The 11,253-nt window shown below is 55.1% G+C and overlaps 1 protein-coding gene across 1 annotated transcript in view; it reads right to left on the reverse strand.

The window, feature by feature from the left end:
* Positions 1-9,880, reverse strand: part of LOC103756761 (myosin-6-like) — a 13,051-nt gene extending 3,171 nt beyond the window's left edge. Inside the window, exons 1-29 of the mRNA XM_029958904.1 lie at positions 9,680-9,880; positions 9,054-9,197; positions 8,340-8,496; positions 8,144-8,171; positions 7,940-8,048; positions 7,768-7,860; positions 7,603-7,666; positions 6,947-7,045; positions 6,695-6,798; positions 5,979-6,117; positions 5,625-5,893; positions 5,156-5,326; positions 4,703-5,012; positions 4,527-4,600; positions 4,303-4,390; positions 4,101-4,218; positions 3,890-4,013; positions 3,544-3,680; positions 3,330-3,456; positions 3,088-3,216; positions 2,757-2,999; positions 2,350-2,526; positions 2,103-2,248; positions 1,938-2,028; positions 1,274-1,663; positions 1,058-1,184; positions 837-955; positions 224-420; positions 7-16 (exon numbers count right to left, since the gene is read on the reverse strand). Coding sequence (XP_029814764.1) covers positions 7-16; positions 224-420; positions 837-955; positions 1,058-1,184; positions 1,274-1,663; positions 1,938-2,028; positions 2,103-2,248; positions 2,350-2,526; positions 2,757-2,999; positions 3,088-3,216; positions 3,330-3,456; positions 3,544-3,680; positions 3,890-4,013; positions 4,101-4,218; positions 4,303-4,390; positions 4,527-4,600; positions 4,703-5,012; positions 5,156-5,326; positions 5,625-5,893; positions 5,979-6,117; positions 6,695-6,798; positions 6,947-7,045; positions 7,603-7,666; positions 7,768-7,860; positions 7,940-8,048; positions 8,144-8,171; positions 8,340-8,496; positions 9,054-9,197; positions 9,680-9,880 — 4,185 coding nt within the window. The remainder of the gene's footprint in view (positions 1-6; positions 17-223; positions 421-836; positions 956-1,057; positions 1,185-1,273; positions 1,664-1,937; positions 2,029-2,102; positions 2,249-2,349; positions 2,527-2,756; positions 3,000-3,087; positions 3,217-3,329; positions 3,457-3,543; positions 3,681-3,889; positions 4,014-4,100; positions 4,219-4,302; positions 4,391-4,526; positions 4,601-4,702; positions 5,013-5,155; positions 5,327-5,624; positions 5,894-5,978; positions 6,118-6,694; positions 6,799-6,946; positions 7,046-7,602; positions 7,667-7,767; positions 7,861-7,939; positions 8,049-8,143; positions 8,172-8,339; positions 8,497-9,053; positions 9,198-9,679) is intronic.
* Between the last annotated feature and the right edge of the window lie 1,373 nt (positions 9,881-11,253).

Genomic DNA, 11,253 nt, shown 5'->3' on the forward strand with positions numbered 1-11,253 from the left:
TTGGGCCAGCTTCTTCCTGTCCCGGGGGACAACCTGGCTGTGGTGACCCATGGACCAAGTGGACCAACTCAAACCTTCTTCCACCCATCAGTTGGCCAAGGCTCTGCTCTGGATCTCCTCTGCTATCTCCAGGTCCCTCTACATTCTCCGGATCCTTCTCCAGTGGAAGAGTCTCTGCTCTCCCCTGCCCCCTAGAAGCTCCCTTCATGGGGGGATGACTTACTTGGCTTCCTCGAGTTCCTCAGTGCGCTGGATGGCATCTGTCTCATACTTGGTCCTCCATTGTGCCACCTCAGAGTTGGCCTTGGAGAGCGAGCGCTGGAGCTCAGCCTTGGCTTCTGTCTCCTCCTCATATTGCTCCCGCAGCAGGTCACAGTCATGCCGGGCCGACTGGAGGGCGTGGGCCAGTGCATTCTTGGCCTGGGAGAGAGAAATGAGGAGAAAGTGAGCTTAAGCTACATCTAGGTCCTCAAACTGTGTAAGCAGTGGTTTTTCTCAGCCCAACCTTCTCTAGACCATCCCAACCAAATTCAGCACCTCTAGGCCCATAGAGATCTAAAGATGGGTATCTCTAGTTTGGCCCAGTTCAACTTTACCTGGTCCAATGGCACCCAACCACCCATAGACCAACCCAGGTGCCTCACAATTGGCATGCTCAGTCCACCCTATCAGCTATCAGAACAAATGTAACCCAACTCAACCATGGAACCATAGATGGAACCACTCAACTGAACGAGCCTGAACTTGCTTTTTTTTGGTGCTACCACCATGAGGGTGAAGGACACCTTGTCTTGTCACCCTCCTGGAGACCCTCTCAGCCACCCCACAAACCTCACCTTCATCTCCTCCTCCAGTTGCCTCTTCAGGTCCTCCATCTGCTGGGTGTATGACTGCTTGCCCCTGGTTAGTTGGGAGACAAGGGCCTCCTTCTCCTCCAGTTGGCGGGACAGCTCTCCTGCAGAGGTAGGGGAGGTTTTCAGGTGTGTGGAAGGGAGTGAAGATGTGAGTCAGGGGCTGAAAATGTGGGATGGGTGGTGTGGTGGGTCAGGGTTCCCACCATTCTCAGTCTGGAGCTTAGCCCGTTGGGTGCTGGTGTCATTTAGGACTCGTTGGGTCTCCTCCAGCTTGGCCCGGTGTTCAGCTGCCTGGTCCTCCATGGTGCGAGAGACCTTCTCCATACCCACCTTGGAGAAGGAAAGGATGGAGGGGAGTGATGAAGCAGGAGAATGATGCCCAGGGTGGAGATGAGGTGTCTACCTTGGCCTCCTTCTACCTTGGCCTTGATCAGCTGCTCCATGTTGGAGCTGAGGTCATCCAGCTCCAGCTTGAGCTCACTCTTCTCCTTCTCCAGCTTCTGCTTGACACGCTGTAGGTTGTCGATCTGCTCGCTGAGCTCGGCCACGCTGTCGGCGTGCTTCTTGCGCAGCGCAGCAGCCGTGGCCTCATGCTGCAGTGTGGCCTCCTCCAGGTCCCTCCGCATCTTCTGGAATTCTGCCTCCCGCTTCTTGTTGAGCTCAATCTGCACTGACGTGGCCCCACCTGCCTCCTCCAGACGCTCACTGATCTCCTCCAACTCCCGTGACAGGTCTGAGCGCAGCTTCTCCACCTTGGCCCTGCCCGTTCGCTCTGCCTCCAGCTCCTCCTCCAGCTCCTCAATCCGTGCCTGTGCTCAGGGGATGGACATGCTGTCAGCGGACTTGGTTCCACCTGGCTTCTCCACTCAACCAATCCAGCTGGATTGCCTTTAACTCAACTCAACCCAACAAGCTGAAAAGTCTTCAACTCAACCCAACCAGCTGGAGACTTGTCAACTTAACTCAGATCAACCAGCTGGGAGCTCCTTACCTCAACCCAGCCAGATGTAGACTCTTCACCTCAACACAACCAGCTGGAGGCTCTCCAGCCCAACGCAACTAAGCAGAGAATAGATCCCTCACCTGCAGCTCTTTCAGCTTCTTCTGGAGCTGCAGGGCCAGTGCCTGCTCATCCTCAACCTTGCTGTTCTGCTGGTTGATCTCAAACTCTTTCCTGCAGATGAAGACAGTTAGCAGTTGCCTTCTCCCCCTGACCAGTTTAAACTGGGGAAGGAGGTCCAGCCTTACTTCTTGAGCTTCTCCTCCAGCTGCTGCTTGTCATTCTCCAGGTCCATGATGTTCTCCTGGGTCAGCTTCAAGTCACCTTCCAGCTTCCTTTTGGCGCGTTCCAGGTCCATCCGGATCTTTTTCTCCTGTTCCAGGGAGCCTTCAAGCTGCGTGGAAACATGGAATTGGGGAGAGACCTCAGTTTTTCATCATCTCTTCCCCAGTAACCTCTTCAGCAGTACCCATGTTGGGAGCAGCCCACGCTCACATCATCCACTTGCTGTTCCATCTTGAGTTTGGCCTTCGTCAAGGTGTTGACCTTGTCTTCCTCCGCCTGCAGGTCATCAAGTGTTTGCTGGTGAGATTCTTGCAGTGCCTTCTTCTCTTTTGTTAACTTGGCAATGGTCTCATCCAGCCCAGCCATCTCCTCTGTGAGGTTCTTGACCTGCAGAAGAAACATCAGGCCTCCAGCTTGGTACCAAGAGTAAAATAAGAGCTGGGGGACGTTGCTGTTGTCCTTAGCTAATGAGACCACTTCAGTGGTGGAGAACCCAAAGAACACTGAGTCTTGATGTAGCCCAGATCAACTAGCCTTGGGTCTCCTCAACTGAACACAACCAGGCTGAGTTGACTCAAATCCCCACAGCTTGAAGTCAAGGCCCCTCCCCACCTTACCTTGTTTTCTGTGGCATGTTTCTCCTTCTCCACCTTGGCCAGAGTCAGCTCTAGATCATCAATGTCCTTTTTCAGCTCTGAGCACTCATCCTCCAGCTTCCTCTTTTTAGCTGTCAGTTCTGCATTCATCTCTTCCTCATCCTCCAGTCGCTCTGTCAGCTCCTTCACCTTGGCCTCCAGCTGGATCTTGTTCTTGATCAGCTGGTCACAACGCTCCTCAGCATCATTGAGATTGTCCTGCTCCTGTATTGGAGTGACAGGTGAAGTAGAATGGCCATGGGAGGGTGGTGGTCACACACCTGACATGGTTTTGGGGGGCAGCCTCACTCACAGCCTGCACTTGGAGCTGAAGGTCATTCTTCTCCTGCAACATGGAGACCATCTTCTCCTCCAACTCCTTCCGCCGGGTCTCTGACTTCTCCAGAGCCTCCTTCAGCCGCCCAAACTCCTCCTTCATGTTCTGAAGGAGGCACAAAGCCCAGGAGACCAATAGCATGTCCAATCCCCTCCATCCATCAACCCCACCCAATGCATGTTGGGTCCCAACCCGCCTGCCTCACCACCTCCTCCCACCTGCATCTCCTTCTCTGTTTCAGCACTCTTCAACAAGGGCTTGATCTTGAAGTAGAGCTTCATCCAAGGCCAGTTCTTCACCCCCATGAAGGCCCTGATGTTCCACTGGATCACCAGCAGTGAGTCCCTAGAACGGGGAGACCGATGCCACCACACCACAAGCCTGGTGACCTGCCAGTTTCCTCCTCAAGGAGAGAGACCCTTCCCCTCTCACCGGCGCTCCAGGATCTTCTTGAACTCAATGCGCATGAGCTGACCTCGGGCCTGAGCCTGGATGCGGGTGATGATGCGGGAGAGACGCTCATCCCTCATCTCCTCCAGGAGGCCCAGCAGCCCAGCCTTGAAGAAGACCTGGTGGAGGAATGAGGCAAGTGAGAGGGTGGGTTGGTTGGGAAGGGTTGGTGGAAGAGATGGTAGACAGATGGATGGGTTGATGAGTTGATGAGTGGACAGAGGGATGGATGGTGGGGTGGATGGGCAGGTAGACACATCGATGGTGGGACCATGGGTCCATGTGACCTCATGGATCATGGAACCATGGAAAGACCATGAGATCTCACCTTGGTGTGCCCAAACTTATACTGGTTGTGGTCAATGTCAATGGATCCCAGGAGCTTCTCAGCGCCCTTGCGGCTGTCAATGAACTGCCCCTCAGGGATGGCAGCGGGGTTCAGGATGCGATACCTGGTGGTCGGAGAGGAGAGGAAAACCCTCAGATCAGCCCTAGTGGGGTTGTCCATCCCCTCCCCACATCTTCTCCTCTGTGCCTACCTCTGGCGGAAGTCCCCATAGAGGATGCGGTTTGGGAAGCCCTTGCGGCAGATGCGGATGCCTTCCAGCACCCCGTTACAGCGGAGCTGGTGCATTACCAGGGGATTGTCCATCACACCTGGTGATGGGTTAGAGAGGTGAGGTCAGCCACAAGCCATACCTCCCACCCCTTTCCCTGCCCTCAGCCCCACTCTTTGTTCACCTGGTTCCTTCCGCTCATTGGGGATGATGCAGCGAACAAAATGAGGGTGGGTGGTCTTAAGGTTGGCCATCAGCTTGTTAAGGTTCTCCTGGTGAGAAGGGAGGAGAGAAGAGGCTGACCAATGGGAGAGCAGGGGAGAAGCTGGAGTGCTGGAGGGGTGATCCACCATGTGGGAGCTTGTCCTTGCGTTGCCCCACATTGGGCCCACTATGTAGATTCCTCACCCGGTGCAGGGCTGAGACAGTCTGAAAGGAGGAACCTTTCTTCTTGGCTCCTTTCCCCTTCCCTCCATCACCACCTGGGGAGAAGAAGGGGAGAGACAGGAAACAGGGTAACTCTGATGGACAACAGTCTTCTCTGTCCACCTATCCCTCCATCACCCAACCATCCATCCACCCACCAGCATCTGCCCCAGCATAGTTGGAGAAGAGGTTGGCCAAGAGCTTCAGGGCTGATTTCTGGTAGAGCCCCACCACTGTCTCATTGAGAGGGTCCTTGTTTTTCTCCAACCATCCAATGATATTGTAGTCTACCGTGCCAGCGTAGTGGATGAGGGAGAAGTGGGCCTCTGGCTTCCCTTTGACATTGCGTGGCTTCCCGAAGTTGGCCGACTTGCCCAAGTGATTATCAAAGAGCTTGGCCTTGAAGGTCATATCCGAAGCCTTGGGGAACATGCATTCCTCCTCCAGGATGGACATGATCCCCATGGGCTGGGAAGAGAAGACCTTGTTGGTCATAGTGAACACCAAGCACAACCCAACTGCCCAACTTTGGGGTCCCTGGCAAGCTCCAACTGGAAGGGCCCTTTCCCAGCAGCCCCTTCAGCCCCAGAAGCCCTGGGGGGAGGTGGCACCTTCTCAATGAGGTCAATGCAGGCCTGGAGGTCCATGCCGAAGTCAATGAACTCCCACTCAATCCCCTCCTTCTTGTACTCCTCCTGCTCCAGCACGAACATGTGGTGGTTGAAGAACTGCTGCAACTTCTCATTGGTGAAGTTAATGCAGAGCTGCTCAAAGCTGTTGAACTGGGGAAGGAGAGAGGAGATGGCCAACTGGGTCAGCTGGGTCAGCTCAACAACCAACAGGGTCAATAGAACACCCGAGATTAGTGGGTCAACCTGAGACCCAACAGGATCAACACAATGCCCAGTAGTATCAATGAAGTCAACTGAACACCCAGCAGGGTCAAAACAAGGCCCAAAGAGGGTAAGTCTCCACCAGAGTTCCCCCTGAAGCTTCAGAAGATCAGCTCAACACCCAGTTGGATCAACCCAACCCCCAAGAGGAGCAATGCCACTACCCTGCCACCCCCTCAGTCCTCACATCAAAAATCTCGAAGCCAGCAATGTCCAGCACACCGATGAAGTACTGCCGTGGCTGCTTGGTGTCCAGAGAGTTGTTGATCCTCACCACCATCCAGTTGAACATCTTCTCATACACAGCCTTGGCCAAAGCCCCGATGGAGTAGTACACCTGCTGGACATTCTGCCCCTTGGTGACGTACTCATTGCCCACCTTCACACGGGGGTGACACAACCCCTTGAGAAGATCAGCCGAGTTCAGCCCCATCAGGTAGGCTGACTTGTCAGCATCTGCAGAGTGTGAAGAAAACATGCTGTCAGGTCCCACCTCACTTGGTGACCCCAAAACCTATGTCATCCCCCCCACCTGCTTCACCTTCAGTGCCGTCTGGTTCTGCCTGCTCTTCCCTTTGCTTCTGCTTGAACTTCATGTTGCCAAAGTGCATAATGGCACCTGTCAGTTTGTAGACACCAGCCTTCTCCTCGGCAGTGAAGCCCAAGACATCAAAAGCGCTCTGGTAGGCGGGTGGAGGCAGGTTGGAGAGGGCCTTGCCACCCACTCTGTCCAGCTGAGGTCACAGCCGTCTGCTGGCCAGCATTTGTGTGTCCCTCTGCCTTTCCAACTTGTCAATCTGTCCATCCAAGGACTCATCCATCCATGGACTCATCCATCCACCCATCTGAGTACTGCATCCATCCATCCACCCACCCATCCACAGACTCATCGATCCATGGACTCATTCATCCACCATGAATTCCATCCATCCATTCATGGACTTATCCATCCATTTGAGGACTTGTCCACCTGTGGACTCATCTGTCCACCCAAGGACTCTCCCACCTGTTTTTATCTCCACCCACAACTTCCTCCACCCACACCACTCTCCTCTCCTACCTTCTGTCCCTCATCCTGCATCATCCCATGTGACCAACCCACCATCTCCCTTGCCCTCCACCCTTCCCATTCTCCACCTCTTATTCCTACATTCCTCCTCTCCTCCATCCATCCCTCTTCTACCATCTCAACCATCCATCTGGCACTTCACCTTCTCCTCAGCCAGGGGATGTCCACCTGCCCGCCCCACCACTTACATCGGTTGCCAACAGCTCTTCAGAGTCATCGATAGAGGCCACAGTCACCTCTCCTTGGGAGACGTAACTGTAGTCATAGGGGTTGTTGGTGATGAGAAGCATCTCTGCTCCGTGGTGGCCCAGGATGGAGACAAAAAATTGAGCACTTCCAGTGGCCAAACAGCCCCAAATCACCCTCAATTGCCCCAAGAAGGAGCAGAGAAATTTAGGAGGGGAGGAAGGAGAAGACCCAAGGCCAAGCACCCAACTCACCCAGCAACTCTGGCTTCTTGTTGGAGAGGATCTGGTAGAAGATGTGGTAGTTCCTCTCAGCCTTCAGCTGGAAAATTACACGGGACTTTTCCAGGAGATCTGGGGTGGGAATGGAGAGAAAGATGGTAGAGGTTGGGATTAGGAGATGATGGATTGAGACATGGAGAGATGCATGGAGACATGGAGAGATGGGTGGTAGAATGAGGAGATGGAGAAGAAGGGATGGCTGGATGGTAGGATGAGGAGACAGAGGGATAAGGAGGTGGAGGTGAAAGGTCAGATGGATGGTGGGATGAGAAGATAGATGGATGGATGGACAACAGGACAATGTCTCACGAATCCATCAAGAGAGGGCATCCATCAAGGGACATGTGGAGAGGGAGGGAAGGAAGGAGAGAGGGAGACACAAGATGGAAGGACAAAAAAATGGGAGACAGAGGATCCGATGGATGGTGGGTTGAAGAGTTGGAGATAGAGAGCTGACTGGATGGAGTGAGGGATGGATGGATGGACAGATGGAGTTCATGGATGGATGGATGAGTCCATAGATGGATAAGTCCTAGCATGGGTGAATAAATCCATGAATAGATGAGTCCATGGAGGGATGGATGAAGGACTGCCAGACGTTCTTTCATGGAGCCTCTCAACCCACTCACAGGTCTCAATGTCAGCTGATGCCAACTTCCCGGTGGCCCCAAAATGGATTCGGATGAACTTCCCCTGGAAAAACAGTGGCAGGAGGTGGAAGCCTCCCAGCAGACCCCACACTATAGACCCCATCCCACAGACTTTGCCCCATAGATCCCACCCCCAACACTCACGAATCGAGATGAGTTGTCATTGCGGAGGGTCTTGGCATTGCCAAAGGCCTCCAAGGCAGGGTTGGCCTGGATGATCTGGTCCTCCAGGGTGCCCTGGTGGGATGGAACAATCCTGGGTGTGCATGCCATTGGGGGACACTCAATGCTGGGGGTGCGTGACCTGAGGCCCCACCTTGCTGCTGTTGGTTGCCTCCTTCTTGCGGTCACCGATGGCAGCAATGCTGGCAAAGTACTGGATGACCCTCTTGGTGTTGACTGTTTTCCCCGCCCCAGATTCTCCACTAGGGTGGCAACAGTGAGATGTTGGAGAATATCATGGTGGCTCCTTTATCACACCCCAGCACTATGGGGCAGCATCAGGCGGGGACAGACTTACGTGATGAGGATGGACTGGTTCTCTCGATCTGCCAAGAGATGAAAGGAGTCAGGTGGGAAGAATTTGGGAGGCATCTTTGGGGTCTTGGGGTTGGGATTGAGGTTCTCCATCCTCCAAGGTGAGGGTGAGGTCTAGGTCAGGATCCAGTGTTTGGGGTGGGGTCTTCTAGTTTGAGGTCCCCAGAGGAGGTCCCTACCTGTCAGCATGTTTTGGTAGGCATTGTCAGAGATGGAGAAGATGTGGGGTGGAGCTTCACTCCTCTTCTTTCCCCGATAGGCAGCCACCACCTCAGCGTTGTAAACAGGCAACCACTTGTAGGGGTTGACCGTCACGCAGAAGAGTCCTGAGTAGGTCTGGAGAAAGGGTCAGGTGGGTCAGAGCCTGGAGGTGCCACCCCACCAGATGGGGACATCCTAGGTCTAGGTGGCCCAAGGGATGTGGGGAAGGGGCATCATGATTTTGGGGGGCCAAAAGGGGATGGAGATGGGACATCTTGGGTCTGGGTGGCCCACAATATCCAGAGATGGGACATCTTGTGTGGACCAGAGGATCCAGGGGTGGGGCATCTTGTGTGTCGCATCAAGGGGGCTATTGAAGGGATATCTTGGATCTAGGTTAGGGGTTGGGACATCTCAGGTCTAGGTGGCCAAAATGGTTCAGGAGTGCAACATCTGGGTCTGGGTGGCCCAAGGGGGCTGGAGAAGGTTCACCAGGTTCTTGGTGTCCCAAAGTGCATGGAGAAGCTACACCACCAGGTTCTAGGTGGCCCATAGGCTCTCTGGAAAGCCCACCTGGTTCTAGGTACCCCAAGAGTTTTAGGGAAGGGTCACTAGCTTCCATCCACACCTTAGGCTGTGAGGAAGACCATGCCCAGTTCCCAGGTGCCCCAAGTGCCTGTGGGAGGACTCACATAGATCAACCAAGAGGCGTAGCGCTCCTTGAGGTTGTAGAGGACAGCAGGCTCATGGAGGAAGGTCAGCATGGCCATGTCCTCGATCTTGTCGAACTTGGGAGGATTCTGCTGGTGGACGTCGGCCTCCTTGACCGTCATCGTCTAGGGGGGATGGGAGGACAAGGGCGTCAGAGTTGTGGGATGTCCCATGGTTTGGGGGGCACCCTGTAGGTTGGGGGTGCTCTGTGGGTGAGGGGTCCTCCATGGGTTGTGGGGGAATCTTCTATGGGTTTTGGGGCACCTCTCATGAGTTGGAAGGTCTTCAGTGGGCCTAGTCTCCCCCTCCTCGCTTTACACCCCCAAAAACCTTCAACCTCCCTCCCTCCTTTAACCCATTCCCCATTAACTTCACCCCATTAACCCCTCCCTCCTTAACCCTTCGCCCCCCAGCTTCCCACCAACCCCTCACCCTCCATGAAGCCCAACCCCCTTTCATCCCCCACCACCAATCACCCCTCATGCCTGCACCCCCATCAAACCCTCCCATCCTTAACTTCATTGTCCCCTCACCCCGATTAACCCTTTGTTCCCTGTGACCCCTTGCCCCCCTGCCCTCACCCTCCTCTACCCTTTCAGTTGCCCACCTCTCCCAGCTCGGTCTGGACGGTGACCTCCCCGCCTTGGCGCCCCATCACCCGCCCCCGCACAAACTCCTCACGGGGGTGGGGGACGAAGCACTCGCTGCGAGGGTCGAAGGGCCTGGTCTGCGATGCCAGCCGCTCCCGCTCCCCTGGCCGCAGGAAGGGAGCTGCCGCCCCCAATGCCGCCAGCACTGCATCTCCCATCCTGCCCCACACAGACAGGGGCTTCACATCACCTGAGGGGCTGTGGGACTCTGGCTGCGGGGTCTCACCCCTCACCCCATGGCCCCGCACAACCCCATCGACCACAGCCCCATTGCCATGCATGGACTCCCATACCTGTGCCCAGACCTCTATAGCTGTGGCAGACACTATAGCCAGGCACAAAGCCCTATGGCTGTGCACAGCCCCATGTGTTGGACCCTACAGATGTGCAGCGAGCCATGTAGCCCACTGCAGACCCATATAGTCACACACTGCCCCATGCACAGACCACTGTAGTAATTCAGGAACCCCTATAGCCATGCAGGGACCCCAATAGCAAAGTACAGACCATCATAGTGGTGTATGGCCCCATGCACAGAGCCCTGTAGCCGTGCATCTCCCCACGTATTGATCCCTATGGCAGTGCACAGACCCCCTATAGCTATGGGCAGACCCCTACAGTCATGCAAGGACCCCAGTACCCATGCACCTCACATGTACAGACTCCTATAGTGATGCAGGGATCTCCACAGCCACCCACCGACCCCTGTGTTGATGCACGGACACCCATAGCAAGGCACAGACTCCTATAGCCACACACAGAGCCCTGTAGTGATTCAGGGATCCCTATGGTGATGCACGGAGACACATAGCAGTGCAGGGACCCCTATAAAAATACAGGGAGCTCTACAGTCATGCACAGCCCCCCATGCAGAACCCCATAGCAATGCATGGACCCCCTGCAGTGATGCACAGACCCTATAGGGACACATGCACCCTATAGCAACACCCCCCCAAAGCACCAATCCCCATACTGTGCCAGGACACCACCCTCACCTGGAGTCCGTGGATCTAGCAGGTACGATGAAAGGAGCTGGAGGGACATGCAGAGGGTGAGGGGCTGCACTCCATAGATCCCTGAACCCCATAGCCCCTATAGACACTCTTTGCTCCATAGACCCATTTATGCCCCATAGATCCCTTTGCCACATAGACGATCCCGTGTGTCCCATAGCTCTGCTGTGTTCCACATAGGCCCCCTGGGTGCCCCATAGATCCCTGTGCCCCCATAGATCTCTGTGCCTAACAGTTCCTCTTGGTGCTTCTTAGATAGTCTGTGCCCCATAACCCCGCATGTATCCCACACATCCCCGCACCCCAGAGAAACCCCGTGTGCCACATAGCCCCCCTGTGCCCCATAGCCCCCAGAGATTCCTGTGCCCCATAGATCCCCGTGTGCCCCATAGCCATCCTGTGCACCCCATAGCTCCCCATATCCCCCTTCAACCCCTCATATCCACATCCCATGTCCCACATCCCACATCTCTTCTGTGCCCCACACCAGCTCGCTCTCTATCCCACACCAACACCTA

Source organism: Manacus vitellinus, unplaced genomic scaffold (genome assembly GCF_001715985.3).
Source record: "Manacus vitellinus isolate BGI_N305 unplaced genomic scaffold, ASM171598v3 scaffold_17_pilon, whole genome shotgun sequence".
Taxonomy (NCBI): Eukaryota; Metazoa; Chordata; class Aves; order Passeriformes; family Pipridae; genus Manacus; species Manacus vitellinus.